Source organism: Rhinolophus ferrumequinum, chromosome 6 (assembly GCF_004115265.2).
Source record: "Rhinolophus ferrumequinum isolate MPI-CBG mRhiFer1 chromosome 6, mRhiFer1_v1.p, whole genome shotgun sequence".
In the NCBI taxonomy this organism is placed as follows: Eukaryota; Metazoa; Chordata; class Mammalia; order Chiroptera; family Rhinolophidae; genus Rhinolophus; species Rhinolophus ferrumequinum.
Window position 1 is genome coordinate 2,523,637 of NC_046289.1, and position 17,609 is coordinate 2,541,245.

Consider the following 17,609-nt stretch of genomic DNA (forward strand, 5'->3'; position numbering starts at 1 on the left):
CAACAATAATAATAGCAATAACAGTAATAGCTAACACTATGACTTAATAGAAACTGTCCTTGCACACTAACTCATTAAATCCTCACAAAAAACCTGTGAGATAGGCACGATTGCTATCTCCATTTTACAGACAAGGAAACTGTTCCCATTTCAACAATCTCAATCCAATTTTTAAAGTTAATAATGCTTCCTTGGTCACAAACATTTCCATTGAAAATACAAAACCCCGCTCCACAATAGGCCAGGAGGCTTCCCCCCCTTGTTAGTACCATCGACCCCCTACACCAGGAAGGTGGCAGCTCACCATGCTGACTGACGGCACCCTAATGCCATCTTGGCAGGCAGTTTTCCAAAACTGGAGCTAAGACAAACAAAATCTAGTCCAAATCATTCACTTAGCAGTTCAGCGGCCATAAGTTGCCAGAGCACTCTGACAACTCTAATGGTTTAAGGATTTTCTCCAAAATCTCTAGGAAGTGACAATTAGAATCCTGGTTGTATAATCTCTTTTTAAAATCTGGCTACAACACCTAGTCTTTTTTCTTTTTTTTTAAATTGGGGAATATTGGGGGACAGTGTGTTTCTCCAGGGCCCATCAGCTCCAAGTCGTTGTCCTTCAATCTAGTTGCACAGGGCACAGCTCAGCTCCAAGTCCAGTGGCCGTTTTCAATCTTTAGCTGCAGGGGGCGCAGCCCACCATCCCATGCGGGAATTGAACCATCAACCTTGTTGAGAGCTTCTGCTCAAACCAACTGAGCCATCTGGCCACCCCTCTGGCAGCTCAGCGGGGGCTTGTTGTCTTCAATCTAATTGTGGAGGGCGCAGCTCACTGGCCCATGTGGGAATCGAACAGACAATCCTATTGCTCAGAGTTCACGCTCTAACCTACTGAGCCATCGGCTGCCCCAACACCTATTCTTTTAAGTGTTAAAATCTTATGGCTGAACATAATGAGATTGAGGCAGCTTTTTATCTTCCAGATGAAATTTTGTAACTTCCTTGGTCCCATGCCTGCTGATAAGCCACTGCTCACAAGCTAAAGCCTGATGAAAGCACGGAAGTAGAACATTTTAAAAAACATGGTCTGTATCTAGCTCCATGCCAGGCTGCTCCTCCTTCCACTCTATGCTGCAGCCACAGTGGACTTTCCACCACAGTCCCCGAACACACCATGACCTGTATGTCTTTGCAAAGTCCCTCTCCTCCCTTCCCCATGGACCTACACAGCTTGTAAGGACTAGTTCTCCACCAGGAAGCCTTCACAGACTTCCTCTGACACTTAGTGGGCCTTTCTCTGCTTTCACAGAACGCTCTGAGGGCAGTGACCACAGGGCACCGTCATCGTTTGTCTCTGTACCCTTCAACGAACTCCTTCCGGTCTTTGCTTCCAGTCTACATACTTCGTGGTGCTGCAAAAGACCAGTGAAAACACTGGGCCAGAAATCCCACAGTACGACAGCCCAAGATGTAAGACTACTCTACCATAGTTACTGTCATCATTATGCAAAAATGCACTGGTCTGCAGTGCAGGGCCAAAGAATACACTCATTTAAAAGTGAACACGCACTTTGAACAATAGCTCACTTCTAACTACTCCCTGCTGATTCTACCACGCTCCTTGTACTGCACGAGATCCAGAAATCTCTTATGTATGACAACGAAGCTTCTTTTCATGTAACTGTTTCCTGATCTGCTCTTTCACTTTTCCATGCTCAATCAACTGCTCTGCCCGCTGCAGTTCCTTCTTTTTCCTACTAAGTTCCAGCAGCCATTCTGTCCAACTATGCAGACAGATGCTAGCTACCATGAAATATTACCTTCCTTAAACTCCAAGTGTAACTTCTCTAAGAGAACACTGCAAAATCCATTTTTCCATTGAAAAAGACAATGTGGCTACAAAGTAACTTAAAACTAACAAAAGCTACCCACTAGTCACTCCTGAAGACTATCCTTAGCAGGTCTTCCCCACCACCCCTCTCCAAGCCAGTCCTGAAAACTGAAGCAGAGCACCCCTATGCCTGTACCAGCTGGTTCTCTGGGGAGAAGCTCCCTGAGGGCAGGGGCGAGGTCTGCCTGGTCCACCACTCAATTCCTAGAGCCTGGCATGGTGGCTGGCATACAATGGACCCGAAATAACGACCTGGGATTAAGTGGGGTTACCAAAGAACAGCAAGGTCAGAGGCTCATCAGGGTGCGTTGTGGCTGAGTGTGAGGAACTATAAAAAGCCTTGCAGCTCAGGAGACACGGGTGACAAGGGGACACATGCTGGGATTTGGGTTTGGGGATTTCCCAGAAGTCCTTTCCTTACAGTTTACAAGGCGTTGAGGACAAAGAGGCAGTCAACCCCAAGTGCTACTGATCACTCCAGCAGACAAAGCAAATGTGCACCCAGGCTGGTCCCCCACATTCTGCCACCAGATGAAACAGAAGAAGCAACAGAACAAATTCCTGAATCTCAGTGCGAAAGTGAGAAAGAACAAAGACCGGGGAAGAGAAATGGAAGTAGAGCATGTGGGCAAGGACAGCAGCTATCCTTTCTGGAAATGTAGCGCCTGCCAGGCACTGTGTTTAGCACCTCACGTGCACTGACCTATTTAATCTTCCCACCAAGACAGAGGCAGAAACTACTATCATCCCCATTTTACTGATGATGAAACGGAAGCTTAGAGAAGTCATATCACCTGCCCCGAGCACACAGTTAGGAGGGGGCAGCGCTGTGACCTGAATCCCATTCTTGAACCTGCACGACCTATTCTGCCTCCCAGGCCTTAAAACAGGACAGAGAGAGGTTCATGTATCCATTTACCGAACGCTTACTGAGCAGCCCCTGGGTACGTGCCAAGGCCTGGTGGGCGGATGAAGGCACGAGGGCTGAGAGGGTCGGGAGACAACGCAACAGCGAGCAGAAGGCTAGGGGGCTGGAGCCTCGAGGCCGGCGGGCAGAAGGGGTGCAAGGGTGCGGCGGAGGGAAGGAGCGGTGTGGGAGGAGCGAGGGGCGCCCGGGCCCGCGAGGCGGAGGGCCCGCGGATGGGGTCAGCGGGCCAGCGCAGCACAGGACGGGAGGACGGCTGCTCGGCTCGGCGGACCGCCGGCTTTGGCCTCACGTGTTACGGCATTCAGCCTCGGCAACCCAGCGCGGGAGAGACGGGAGCGGGGAAGGGGGGCGAAAGCGGCCGGGCGACCCCGAGGCGCTGAGCCGAGGGAAGGTTGGTCCGAGGGAGGCGTGAGCGGCGGCGGGGAGCCAGAGAAAGGGGCGCGGGGCCGGACAGCGGGGCCGCCAGCCGCGTCGCCGGACTCACCTCCCGCGGCAGCCCCTCGGGATTCCTCGGCCCCGCCGGGCGGGAGGAGGCGGGGTTGGACTCCGGGACGCGGGGGCTGCCGGGAGCCCGTTCCCCGGGCAACCGGGCCGGCCCCGCCGAGCGACAGCGGATTCCGCCGGGGGCTAGAGCGACAGAGCTACAAGTGGAAGCGGGCGGGGCGCGGCGGAAGTGATGCGTCCAGCTTCCGGCGGCGTGGGCGGGGCTTCGGGTCTCTTTCCTGGGATATCGGCAGACTGCATGGATGGTGCGTAAGACGGGCCACTTCCCCGGGGTGGGGCGGTTGTGGGTGTCACGGCGTGGACTGCGGGCCGGGCCTGAGGCCAGGAGCCTCCCGGGTTGAATGGGGTCCGTGCGTTGCCCCATCCCAACCCTCTGGCCCCGCGCGGGCTCTGCAGTGGGTCCGGGAGCCAGTCAGTTTTTCCGAGCATCAGTTTTTTCACGTATACTGGTAGAACGAGATGCTGCACCCAAAGAAGTGTCAGCAGATCCTGACATTCAAATTTTAATTGTCATTATAAAATAGCATTAGCCGAGCCCTTTTCTTGAACTCTCCTCAGTCGGAATTACCAGCCACAGAGCTTTTTGCCTGTAATAAAAGCTATCATTCAGCGAGTGCTCACTATGTGTCAAGGAGCGTTCTAAGTACCTTACGTGGATCAGTTCATTTGAGCCTCGCAGCGATCCCATGAAGTAATGTCAATTGATGGGGAGCCGCGGCTCACGGGATAAGTAATGGAGTCAACTACTGTCCCTTACCTCACTCCACCCAGTCCTGTGACTCTTACTGGTCTGTCCTTCCTACTAGCTTGTGAGATGCTTGAAGGCAGAACTGGTTTTGGTTCCTAAATTTGTGCTCGATGTGGGGCAGACAGATGATGAATCAGATGTGGTCCTCACCCTTAAGGACCTCCTGGGGGAGAGAACCCCTTAGAAGATTATATAGTGTAGGTGATAAGAACTGTTTCTCCATTTAATACATTTTATTCAACACCTACTGTGTGCTGAGGTTATGAGAGGGAACAGGACAAGTATAGTCCCTACAATGCTGGAACTTACAATCTTAATGGGGAATATAGACATTAAACAAGCAAATCCACTACACTGGTGAGTGTCATGATAGTTGACGTGCAGATGTCTAATGCAGTAACTCCCAACCCACCTTGGCGTTTTAGGAGGACTTCTTTGTGGAAGTGACTTTCTAAAAACCTAAATCAGATCATGTCACTTTCCTACCCAAAGCTCATTGCTCACTTTCCATTGACTTGGAATGAATAAATCCAGACTTCTTATCTCAGCCTGTAAAGTTCTAATTGTCTAACTGCTTCCCACTTTCTACTCCTGTTCTCTGTTTCATTCTAGCCACACAGGTCTTTTCTTTTTTCAAACTCACCAAGGCCTTTCTCACACTAGGGCTTCTCATTCAGGTCTCAGCCTAAATGACACCTTTTTGGGGATCACTCTAACACAAGAGCCCGTTTTATTTTCTACATGGCACTTAAAACGATCTAAACTGACCATGATAATCTCATTGTCTGCTGTCCACTTCCTCTTGGGAAAGTAAGTCCCATGACAATGGACCTGGCCTGTCTCATTTACTTGCTTCATCCCCCATGCCTGACATATTGTAGGCATTCGACTAATATTAGTTAGTCGTATAAGTAAAGAATGAATGAAAAGTCAGTATGCCATTTAAAAGCAGAGCCATAAATATACTAGGAGTTAACTGGGTGACTGGGAACACACACTGACAGGAAAAATATTTCAGATCAAAGTCAGAGCAAGTGGGAGAAGCTGGAGACGTGACGGACAGGACTTAGGTCACAGAGGCTGTGGTATTATGGTTTATAATAAATAAACGTTTGGTCTTCATCCCATTCCTGGCACAGAGCTCCTAAAACCCATGGCATTTCCTAAGTGGTAAGAGTGGTAAAGGTGTTCTTTTGTTATGTTAATGATTGACTTTTGGAATGGCCCTAGGTCATCCAAGGGTGGGGGATGCTTATCTGGGAACCTGCCTTGTGATTAGAGAGTTGAAACTTTTAGTCCTAACCCACCAACCCCCACCTCCAGGAAGGGAAGTGGTGCTGGGGGTTGAATCAATGACCAATTATCTAATTAATCATGCCTATGTTATGAAGGCACTATAAAACTCACAAAGAAAAGGACAGGGTTCAAGAGTTTCCAGGTAGGTGAACAGGTGGGGACTCGGGGAGAGTGGAGCACTCAAGGAAAAGGAAGAGCGCCTCTTCCCACACGCCTTGCCCTGTGCATCTCTTCCATCTGGCTGTTCCTGACTTATATCCTTTTATAATAAACCAGTGATCTAGTAAGTAAAGTGTTTTCCTGAGTTCTGTGAGCCTCTCCAGCAAATTAAACTCAGGGGAGGAGTCTTTGGAACCTGCCATCTATAACTGGTAGGTCAGCAGGTGACAACCTAGACTTGTGAGTGGCTTCTAAAGTGGAAGTGGGGGAGGGCAGTCTTGTAGGACTGAGTCTTTAACCTGTGGGATCGATGCTCTCTGCAGGTAGATAGTGTCAGAATTGAGTTTATTGCTGGTGGTGGTGGTGGTGGAAAAAACACACTGGAGAGGTCCTTGTGGTAACAGATACTCTGTTGATTACTTGCCATTTGCCAGGCCCTCACAACTTTATGTATATTATCTAATCTTTACATCAACACTTTGAAGTAGATATATTTTATCCCCATTTTATAGATGAGAACATTGAGGCTCTGAGAGGTTAATTAACTCGCCCAAGATTGCACAGCTGGTAGTGGCAGAGCTGGGTTCTAACCCAGTCAGTATGGTCGTCAGAGTCTAGACTCCAAACTGTACCACTGTTGTGTGTGTCCTGGACTCCTGAAGGGACCTCATGGAATTTGGTCTTCATCCTGTGGGCCAAGAGAAGCTTTTAAGGGGTTCTAAGTGGAGAAGGAGAGAGGGCACAGCAGAGCTGGGAGAGCCCAAATGGCCTGAGTTGGCTTTTGGTGTTCTGGGGGTTGCTTTCCACAGGAGCTGGAATCTGGATGAGTCTTAGAGCCTGGGCAGCACTCACCCCAGGAAGGAAAGAACTTTCTACCAGAAAGAACTGCATGTGCAAAAGCCTGCAGGTGACTCCACTTATCCAGAAATGCCAGTAGTTCCTTTTAGCTGGAGATTGAGGGGGGTTCCAGGCGGGACTTGAGATAAGTGTTGAGGCAGAGAGGGAGTCAGAGGACTTCCTGCGTCCTAAGCGTGGAGATCATCTCTGCGTCCGTGGGGCCCAGCCTTGTTAGGGTCTTGGGATGACAAGCACTCGTGAGCCACAAAGCTCTGCACACATGTGAGGCATCAAAGTACCTGTGGCTACATAAGGGGAACCCTAAGGCATGGGACACCGGACAGTTTTAGCAGAAAGTCACTACTTTGCCTTCTTTCCTACCTTTGAAAGTGGTCATAGTGCTTAAGGTCAAACTTTGTGGAGCCATCAAGCTGAGAAAGGATCCAACTATCTCTGGTGAGTCTTAAAATGTAAAAACAATGCTGTGTTTTTCTTGTTCCAGGAACTTTCCCCGTCATCCAGACTTCTTTGTTTCTACGACATTTATTTGTCCAGTTGATGTAACATTTCAGATCATTTTACTGTTGAGAATTGTAAAGACATTTGCCCTCCAACTATGATCATGAATTTCATAGTAATTATGTTTCTTTTACTGCCTATCAGCAAAGACCCTTAGAAGTGCAACGCCCAGGAAACCTGTCTCATCTGTCAGTGCGAGAAAAATTAAGGACAATGCAGCCGATTGGCATAATTTAATCCTGAAATGGGAAACACTCAATGATGCAGGGTTTGCGACTGCAAATCATATTGCCAACACGAAAATCAGCTTATTGTAAGTACAGGTAGAGCTCGGAGCTCTTTTCCCTTAATGATTGGGCACACGTTTTCTGGGAGTCTTTTAGGGTGGGAAGGGTAGTCTCTGTTAACATGGATGAATTAAATTATATGAAGCAAAGAAGCAGGTGGTGAAATGATATATGCCGGTATGAACTGTGTATGTACATTTTAAATATAAAATTACACTACATGTTCTTTGTGGTTACATCTGTATAGAAAATTAGAAAAACAGATTGGAGGGACACAGGGTAGTTCATGTTACTGGCATCTAGGAAAAATGAGTGTTGGGATGGCGGGTAAATGGGACTCTATCTTCATAATGTTGCATTTTATTTTGTGATACTGTGATATATAATAAGAAATACCTATTTGGTCTTTACCCCTGTTCCTAACACAGTTCCCCAAACCCTTATAATATCCTAATTGATAAGTGCAATGGGAGAATCTTTTGTTACGGTATTTAGCTTTTTTGTCCTGAAATAGTTCCAGAGTTATAAAAGTGAAAAAGGTGTCTGTTATTCAAAATAAGCCCCTTTCAACCACACCTGAGTGTATATTAACAAGGTGACTTTTGGAAAGCCTCTAAGGATAGAGGTGGGTTGCCAGGGGAACCAACCAAGCCATTAGAGCACTGGAACTTTCAGGACCATCCCGTCACTCCCTGCCTCTCAGCCAGGTGAGGGGTGGGAGCTTGAATTCATCACCGGTAGGCAGTGAGTCACTTAACCATGCCTACCTTAAGAAGCCTCCACAAAAGCCCGAGGGATGGGCTCGGAGAGCTTCTGGGTTGGTAAACAAGAACGCTTCCATGTGCTGGCAGGGTGTCTCCAAACTCCACAGGGACAGAAATGGCTTGCTTGAGATGCATCTGGACCTTGCCCTGCGCACCTCTTCATCTGGCTATTCTTTCATATTCCTTAATATCTTTTGTAATAAATTGGTAATCTAATAAGTAAACTTTTCCAGAATTCTGGGAGCCACTCTAGCAAATTAATCAAATTCAAGGAGGGAGTCGTGGGAATCTCTGATACATAGCCTGTCGGTCAAAGTACCGGTAACAACCTGGACTTCCTATTGACCTCTGAAGTAGGCGGGTAGGAGGGCCAGTCTTGGAGACCGAGCCCTTCACCTGTGGGAGCTGATGCCATCTCCAGCTAGTTAGTGTCAGAACTGAGTTAAATTGTAGTATCCCCAGCTGGTGTCTAGAGAATCAGAATTGCTTGGTGTGGAGAAACCCCTTCCCTCACCTTTGGCTTCCAGGTATCGGACGTGGAGTAGAGTGTTGAGAGTACGAGGGGAGACCAGGAGTGTTTTTCCTTAGCAATGTCTTTAAAAAAAGACAGGAATTATAAAGGAAACTGGTAGCGGTGGCCAATTCTGATTAGGGGGTTTTCTTTATGACTTTTTGCACTTTCGTATGTATATATTTTTAATTTCTCAAAGTTATAATTATATACACATATCCTCCATCTTACCTTTGTCGACAGGCCAATCTAGAGTCTTCCTGACCCATCCCTGGGCTCTTGCCAGCCTCTTCAAATACATCATGCACTGCAGGCTTCTGCTACCTTTTCCTGGTGAATCCTGCCCAGCGAGTTCCCTGAGATGCTCTGATATTTTCTGTTTCAAAGTTTAATTTTTTCCTTAAGTGTTGATTGTGACCCCACTAGATTAATTTTGTGCCCCCTGGGCCACAGCCTTCAGTTTACAAAATGCATTCATATCTTGGTCATCTTTGTCGCCCAGCGCTACGCTGAGGGTGCCACAAGGCTGAATTTAAGTGACTTAAACTGTCATGCAAAATTGAGTAACTGGTGGATATATCATTATGCAAATATCATATGCAAATAAGCAAACGTGTTTAATGACACGAAACAACACCTGAGCTGAATGTCTGCCGTGATTATTGGGTTTCCTGGGGTTTATCATAATCGAATGCCATGAGCTTATGGGATATATGTTGTCCCCACTCTTTCGTATTATCCAGGAGCGAAAACAAGATGGAATTAGAGAGCGGCAGCCTGGCTTCTGATGAAGATGCAGAAAAGGTGCATCCGGGATACAGTAAGGAACTCGAGATGCTGTGTGAGAAGCTGCAGGCCACCTTAGACAGTTTGGTAAGAGCCAGGGACCCAGCCACCTGTGCTCGCTGTCACTGACCCCAGGGGCGTGTTTTGCGTTTGCTTGGCTCTGGCAGCATTTGACACTGTGAGTGGCCTTTCCTTCTCCAGACGTTGGTTTTTCCCTTCCCAGCCTCCTCTGTTGGTCTCTCTTCTGTCTGTCCCATAAGTGTTGGTGTCCCCCAAGCTGTGGTCCTAGACCTTTGTCCTTTTGGTCCTGTGTGTTGTTCGGGCAGTTTCACCCCCTTCCAGGGCTTCGCAGTAAATCTGTTCAGGCGCTGTGAACAGATGTAGGGCACTACATCTCTCTTGTATCCATTCCGGTCGGCCAGGTATGGCTGAAGGCAAAAGCAGCCAGAGATAGCACGTGGGCGAACGGCTGTGGCTGTGTCCCAGCAAAGCTTCATTTATGGATACTGAAATTTTATATAATTTTCATGTGCCACAAAATATTCTTCTTTGATTTCTTTTTTCCCCCTAACTATTTAAAAATGTAAAACCCACTCTTAGCTTGCTGGCCAAACAAAAATGGGCTATGGGCTGGATTTCACCTGTGCACCCTGCTCTAGCACGTAAGAGAGACTCTTAAATGATTGTTTAGTGACCCAGTGGCTGGATTTCACTATCCACCTGGCTGGCCGCAGTGTGGGTAGCACATCTCACATCTGCACAGAAAGAAGATTTTGTGCGTAGTTGAACTTGGATAACTGAACCTTACCCGTGAACATAAATTCTTTATATTTTCACCTTTTTTGGTGGAAATGTTTCCAATGCTTTACATGTTTCCTTGCCTTTTTAAACAGAATATGTGAAATATGATTGTATTTCTTCAAGATACCACTTAATTCAAATTTAGGATTCCACTTATTATAAGGCAGACTTAATAGGTTTAAGAGTTTCAGGATAGAACACTACCCTTTGAAATATCACATAACTCGTAAAATGCATAAACACTGAAATTGATGGTGCATTGAGGGCATTTTGGTAATTTTGCCTTTTCTTTGCGATTGAAATGCAGCACCATACCATCTTCAGGATAATTTGATGTGTGTGGGGCTATTTGTCTCCTCTAAATAAACAATGAGGTTTTTGTGATTCTGTCTGTTTTGTGATTCTGCCTTCCCTTTCGCTTGGGGTGCTGCTGCTAAGAGACCCTTGCCCCACGGCCCAACTCCCTCCACTTGGTGCAGGTAACAAGGCGACAGTGTCATCAGTAACCTCAGGTTCAGCCCCCCGCATGGGAAGGCAGGAGGACCAGGTGTGTGGGCTCTGTGATACCTGTTTTCTTTGCTTTATCTCCATTCACACTGTCTCTGGTAGGTGAGGTCTACACACAGGCTTCTGGACCAGTGGGGATTAACACAGGCAGAGTAATCGATTGAGATTTGCATGGTAATAAGCTATTGAAAACTGGCCATTTATATTATTTTGTTTGTTTATTTTTTCCCAAATTGACCCATTTGAATATGCGAGTATTTTTGTTTGGACAAAAAGCAGGTGCACACATTGTTCCTGAAAGAGAAGAAACCAGATGGCTAAGTTCCTATCTTGAAATAATTTAAACAGCCAATGAAGTTGAATCCCCACTGCTTGGTGGTCAGGTACACTTCAATACTAATTCCCTCGTCATTTGTCATTTTCATGTGTCACCAGGTGCCACCAGAACCTCTCCATTCTTGACCTACTGTGTTCTTTTGTGGTAGAAAACATTTCGCAGAATCCAAAAACTGTGTTAGAATGAGAAACACTTTTGACACATACTAAGGTGACTTTTATAAAACGTAAAAAACCCTGGGAAGGATTTTGTTCTTAAATGCCATTTGGCTTTTTTTAGATCACAGTCTCATTTCTAACTCTATACACGTATACCACATGAGGAAAAGTGTTTCGGAGGGGACTCTCATGGGAAGAGGAGATATGCCTTCCATTCAGACACGTCTTTGCTTGGCTGTCCGTGGCTCTCCCCGTTCTTACGTGGCAATCTGGTCTCATGGGACTCCTTTCTCAGCCCCACTGACCTGCATAAAGAGAGAGAGCCTGCAGGATGTCAGCAGCAGAGCCAGGTCCAAAGAGGCCAGCCCTGGGCTCCATGGACTGAGCAGTAGCCGATGAAATGTGGGGCCCCCGCCCCACAGCACAGGTGCGGGGTGAGGATGCCACGGGCTGGCCCGAAACCGTCACCGGGTGACTGCACGCTCCTAGTGAGCCAGTTCTCGACATTTCCAGATAAAGTCTGGGCTGAGTCTGTGAGAGCCAAGAAATGAGGGGCCCCTACCCCCCCATCAACATGGGTAGGGACCAAATGGGTGCATGTACAGGGGCTGATGGGGACGGGGGCGGGGAGGCGGGGCCGACTGTGTGTCCCATTGTTAGAAATGTGCCCCCAAAGGCTGACTGATTACTCAGTGGGTTTATGACAAAGATCATCAAGGAATTAATCCTGCGTTTCATCCATTCTTACACCTACCCTACAATTGTAGCACATCCCATGCTCTTATTACTTAGTATTTTTCTGTAATACAATTAAAACCATGTTGTAGAAATGTTAGCTGAATACTGCTTCTCAGTCAGTCTTAAGCCTGGGGCTTCCTCCCTTCTTTAAAAAGGGAAGTGTTATTTCTTAAAAAGGCAAGTGTTAGTGAAATGGAGAGGCATAGTAGTAACCAGAACTGGACGATAACGAACGAGGGAGGAAGTGCTGTCTCACCCTGGGCTCAGGGCTGCGAATGCCCGGTCCCCCGCCTGCAGCCCACACTGGGAAAAGGTGGGCCCCATGGTCTGCCCAACCCCCGGCGCCTGCTCCGGTGCATTTATGTTTTAAATGAGCAGAGTTTATTTTAGGACAGTTTTAGAGTTACAGAAAGGTGGAGCAGAGACTCCAGTTACCATGAGTGCTCCCAGCCCACCCCGTCATACGTTATACATTTACTGTCGTGCATTTCACACATTCGTGTGGCGCATACCTTATAATTAAGGAACCTGATATTGATATGTTGTTATTAACCGAAGGCCGGTAGTCCCTTCAGACTTCCTTCACTTTTCCCTAATGTCCTCTTTCTCTGCCAGGATCCCATCCGGGACAGCACAGTAAATTGTCTCCATGTCTCCGTAGGCCCGTTCGCTGTGACAGTTTCTCCGACCTTCCTTGTCTCGGATGGCTTTGATAATGCTCGTCACGTGTTTTGTAGATTGTCCCCCAACTGGGAATTGTCTGTTTTTCTCAGGATTTGACTGGGGTTGTGGGTTTTTCAGAGGAAAAATCACAGAAGCGCAGTGCCCTTCTCATCACATCCCATGAAGGGCACGTCCTGTCAACAAGCCGTGTCACTGGTTGTGACCTCGATGACTTGGTTGAGGTATCTGTCACGTTCTTCCCTCTTCAGAAGGAAGTCACTGCAGCCCACACTTGAAGGGAGGGGAGTTGTGCCCCTCCCTGAGGGCAGAGCGTCTACAGTTACGTGGATTCTAGTGGATTCTTCTGCGGGAGAGCTCTTTTCTCCATTTACTTGCTCATTTGTTTCTAGCAGTATGGACTCTCGGGTATTTCTTATACTTGAACTTACAATCCAGCACTGCTTTATTTTGTTCCCCAGTTGCCCCTGCTTTGGCCACTGGGGGTTCAGGTGGCTTCTGTGTCCCTTTGACAATCCCATCATTGTGAGTTGTTTTTTGAACACTTCTTGGCCTTACTAGGTACTCTAGGCTCATCTGTGTATTTCCTGCTTCGGTCCTAGAATCTTCCACTTCTCCAAGGAGCCAGTGCCTCTTATTGGAAATGGTATTAGAGGCCAACACCTGGGTGCTGTCTGTCTGTTTGCTCCACGAATCCATTCTATCGTAAAGTGGTTTGAAAGAAGTTCTCAGTTTTTGTTCAAAACCAAAAGCTGACGTTATATGGACATCAGTGTTGTTTTTTTCTATTTTCCTCCAGCCTGTAGAGAGAATGGTTTCCCAGACTTGGCTTTAAGTGTCTTTAATGAATTTGACCTCGGTGGGGGGTTAGAAGTGCCCCTTTCCATAAGCTGGACGAACATTTTGCAGTATGGTCTGCTAGTGTGGAAGGAGAAGTGTCGGAGTTGAGCTGTGAGCGTGGGTCAATTCAGATACGTGTGTGTAACAAGGATGGGCATTGGTGGGTGAGCTCCAGAATCCAGCATGGCACCTCTGGCCTAGCATCAAGGCTCCAGGACTTTCTTTCCTTTGATTTGGTGGCATCAAGGAGCTGCTGCCAGGGGAGAGGGCAGAGCACTGGGTGTCAAGAGACCCAGGGTCAGAAAGTGTGGTATTGTGTCCTCACTTCGTCCCTCCCGAGCTCAGCAACCTTGAGAATTTTCCAGCTGTGAGACAGAAAGGATGAGTCCTGCCTCTTGGGGTTGGAATATCGACCCTAAAAAGTGAAATATCGACCCTAAAAAGATCGGGAAAGGAGTATAGTTCTTTAAAAATTAATGTTAGCTAAATTTAGTGCAAGCCACTGCAGATGTAATTGGAGGGCGGTGGGAGGACCAAGTGCAAGGAATTCAGATTTTGATGATTTACACGTCTTTTCCTATTTCTCCCGTGTACATAAAGTTAACTGTACTTAGGAGTTAGAAATGTAGACTTGGAGTCCTATGCTACCTAAACCAGAGATCTTAGTTACTTCACTCATTTGTTTTACTTAACAGACCCTTCTATAGCTCCAGCTTGGAGTTTCACAATGAACTTGTCCTCCGAACCCCCCAGGAAAGCAGGTGCTTTGTCAGACGCACTGTTGCTGACCAGTCTCACGGGACAGCGGGGATGGTGTCGGCCTCCACAACGGCGGGGCAGGTGGTGCAGCTGCCTGGCTTCATGCAGAGGTGCCGTCAAGGTCAAGTTCTTATCAGTCCCTTCCTGTGTGAAGTGTGTAGGGCTGCCTTTCATTATTTGTATTTTATAAACAAGGAAACCAAGCCTCGGAGGTTTCAGGAAATTCACAGGCAGCTGATAAAAGAGTCAGAAATGACCTGATTTAATACCTCTCATGTCTTTCATTCCATAGAAGCAGGAGCATGCCCTTGAGTCCCCCCTGGATTTTGGTGCTAAAAAATTAGTGCTGTTGGGAAATGCTAGTGAGGTACAACACGGCACACTTTCTCTTCTCCAGGACTGGAAATCCGGGGTTTCTTACTGAAGGAATCCAAACTAATGAAATTATAGCAACTGTCTGCCTCCACCCCCCAGGAAATTTGCTGTACGTGGAGTTAACGGTGTTGAATTATTGGACTTTTGGTCTCAACAGACTTACATTTCTTAGCTTTGAAATCTTCAAAAAGAGTTATTGAATCTGAGACCGGAGTACATTTCAAATCATATTCTCATATTCCCAATTAATATCTTTTCAGACTAAAATACAGGTGAAAATGGAAAAGCTGTCTTCAACTACCAAGGGAATTTATGAACTGGAAAATTACCATTATGGGGAGGAGAACGAACGGCCCCCCCTGTTTCATACATGGCCCACAGCCCATTTTTGTAAGTAGTTCTTTCTGCATTGATTTCCAAGGGTAGATGAGAAGAGCATTTGGTGTCATTTAGATCTGGTATGCTGAGAAGCTGACAGGCTTTGACATTTAACTCAAGAGTATCCATTCGGAGGGGAGGAGATGGGGGCACCTTAAAACGAGATTTCTTCTCGGCTTTATTCACCTAATAATCAGCAAAGAATATTAAAAACGTGATTAGAGACCCATGAAGCAAGTTGCCGTTGTTAGCCGTTTAAGACCAATGGGTGGAAAGAGGCCCATTTCCTCTGCAGAGGCAGAAATCCTTTCTCTTGTTTTGAAGTAAGGTGGGGTTTTTTCTTTTTGTTTTGTTGTAATTATCGTCGTGCTGTTACTGTTGTTGGTGTTGGGCAAGGAGCTTTTGAGGGAGGCGAGTCCTCCCCAGCCCGTAGCACTTCCTTCAGGCACTGCCATTCAGGGAGCGCTGCCTTCTTTCAGACGAGGTTTCCCGCCAGCTCTCCAACATGTATGAGAAGGAGCTCCGCCTGAAGTACCGCATTGCCGAAGAGCTCGCACACACCACGGACCACGACCTCACCCTGAGCTACCTGTCCCTGTGGCTGCACCAGCCCTACGTGGAGAGTGACAGCAAGCTGCTTCTGGAAAGCATGCTGCTCGAAACAGGGCACCGAGCGCTGTGACCTCCCCACATGGCTTCGTGTGTGTTCTCCAGGCCGTGGACCACTGGCCTCTGCAGCCCATGGAGGACAGTCGTCCATGCAGGACCCAGTGCGGTCCCCAGCATCATGCCCTGTGCTCTGGAGTGGCCACCCACTGACCTTCAGTCTTCCAGACTGGACCATCTCACCAGCTCCCTGCGGCCTCTCCAGACAGTTGTAACTGCTGCGTGCCACCTGCCGCTCAGTGCCATCTGCACCCATGGTGAACCTGTCACCCATGAGGACATCTGCGTGAAATAAATGAGTTCCTCAACAGAATGATGGCGTGATCTTGTTTCTGTAAATCCGGTGTATTTTACGTGGATTACATTTGTGTAGAAAATTCCTGGTTTAGTATTTTTGTTTTATATTGATCTGTATTGTTTAAATTTGTATGAAACTATATTAGTTTTGTAATCACAGCTAATGTTTAAAGTACCATAGAGTTATCTGGGTAAAGATGGCATCATGGAAATGAAAACTACCCACAGAAAAACAGCCTCTGGGGGCGGCCGGTTAGCTCAGTTGGTTAAGAGCACGGTGCTCTTAACAACAAGGTTGCCGGTTCGATCCCCACATGGGCCACTGTGAGCTGTGCCCTCCACAACTAGATTGAAACAACTGCTTGATTGAAGCTGACGGGTCCGGGAAAAACACCCTTAAAAATAAACATTTAAAAACAAAAACTGCCTTTTTCCACACTGAGGATGAGACAGGCCAAGTGAAGGATCTCCTGTGTCACTCTTCTAGTATAAGTCCTATAGTTCAGCAATATTTGCAACCAAGTATGGAGGGGGTGAGTTCTGCCACTGGTCCCCAGTGCTATGGGATATGGGATGTAGCCTCCGAAACTAAAGTTCTAGGGTCGCAGGAACAAATGCTTCCCAGGGAACGAAAAGAAAATACGCCCAAAATAAAAGATTTCATATATGACAGGGATGTATTTTGAGAACAAGTTATCTCACAGTGCAAGTTGACATATCAAAAGCATTTAAAGGCAACATTTCTTAGAACTTCTCTTCCCTCTGCCTTCGTAGTATTTGTTAAAATGCAGCCACCATAAAAGTAGCCATCACACATCTTGTGGGCCGCAGACCGCATGGTTAGCGTTTGGCAGGAACGTGTCCTGCCATGTGCTCCCCTGCTTGCTCTGGAAGCAGGCCGTCGTGAGCTGCAGGGGCAGATGGACGGCCTCCCCCCCCACCCCCCGGGAGGCATGAGGTCCGTCAGCAGTCAGGTTTATGTTTGGGGTCACTTAGAGAATAAGTGCTTTTCAGAGGAGACACTGAAGGATTTCTAGGCCTTTCTGGGCTATTTCATGTTTCTTGATGGCTCCCTCCCCTGGACGCCCAAGTTGCCCAGGAGAATGAATGGAAAGGATCGATACTGCGAAGGACAAACAAGTAAACGAGCTAAGTGATGAACAAATCCAGTGCCATTAGCCCAGTGATCCATCACAAAACAGAAGCGGTATCAAGTTAACAGAAGAGATCTTTGGTTGTTGAATTTGCTGAGTTCCAAAGTCATCACACAATTGTAGAAATAACCTGCAAAGCAATTTCTATGTGAAAGAAACAACGACATCAGAGAACCGGTATCGGACGTCAAAGCACAGTGGCTTGATACCACAGTTATCTCCTCTGCCTCCAGAAATCTCACCAAATAGACAGTAAAAGAATATAAAAATACCAACAAAAACAAAGAGAACAGAATTGGGGAAGGGTTTAGGGATGAATTCATGATGAGTACATTTCATTAAAAACCTATAACTCCAGGAAACACACAAGTTTATACAAAAGCATGAAAGTAATCACAATGTACCACACACAGCTCAGTTGTGGGCATTTGCATGTCGTAAGTAATGTGACCCAACAGTTGATCAGCCATTCGTGCTGTTCACCAGTATTCCTGGAGTCCTGCCTTCCTGGCCTGCGGAAGCCTGCACTTGCGGTTCCCTGTGATTGGCTGAGTGAGATCACATGGCTAGTTCTGGTCACCAAAGTGCATTGTCAACGTGGGTTCTCTCCCTCTGACGCAGCCACCAGCAGGGTTGGAGATGTGGCTGCCCTGCTGGGTCCCCCATCTGGCCACGATGAGATACAGCCCTC

At 47.3% G+C, this 17,609-nt stretch overlaps 2 protein-coding genes and 1 long non-coding RNA gene across 6 annotated transcripts in view; 2 read left to right on the plus strand and 1 right to left on the minus strand.

The window, feature by feature from the left end:
* TECPR2 (tectonin beta-propeller repeat containing 2) overlaps nt 1–3,484 on the minus strand; it is an 86,508-nt gene extending 83,024 nt beyond the window's left edge. For all 4 annotated transcript variants that reach the window (XM_033108828.1, XM_033108825.1, XM_033108829.1 and 1 more), the window contains exon 1: nt 3,301–3,484. The gene's annotated coding sequence lies outside the window, so the exon portion shown is untranslated. The remainder of the gene's footprint in view (nt 1–3,300) is intronic.
* Nucleotides 3,478–16,051, plus strand: CINP (cyclin dependent kinase 2 interacting protein). The gene is made up of 5 exons (XM_033108833.1): nt 3,478–3,565; nt 7,024–7,192; nt 9,185–9,314; nt 14,684–14,813; nt 15,281–16,051. The coding sequence occupies exons 1-5, from the start codon at nt 3,493–3,495 to the stop codon at nt 15,481–15,483; spliced, it is 705 nt and encodes a 234-aa protein (XP_032964724.1). The 5' UTR covers nt 3,478–3,492; the 3' UTR covers nt 15,484–16,051.
* LOC117023727 (uncharacterized) lies at nt 4,492–6,809 on the plus strand. The gene is made up of 3 exons (XR_004423247.1): nt 4,492–5,735; nt 6,333–6,430; nt 6,751–6,809. It is a non-coding gene; the product is annotated as an uncharacterized LOC117023727 (long non-coding RNA).
* Nucleotides 16,052–17,609: the final 1,558 nt, after the last annotated feature.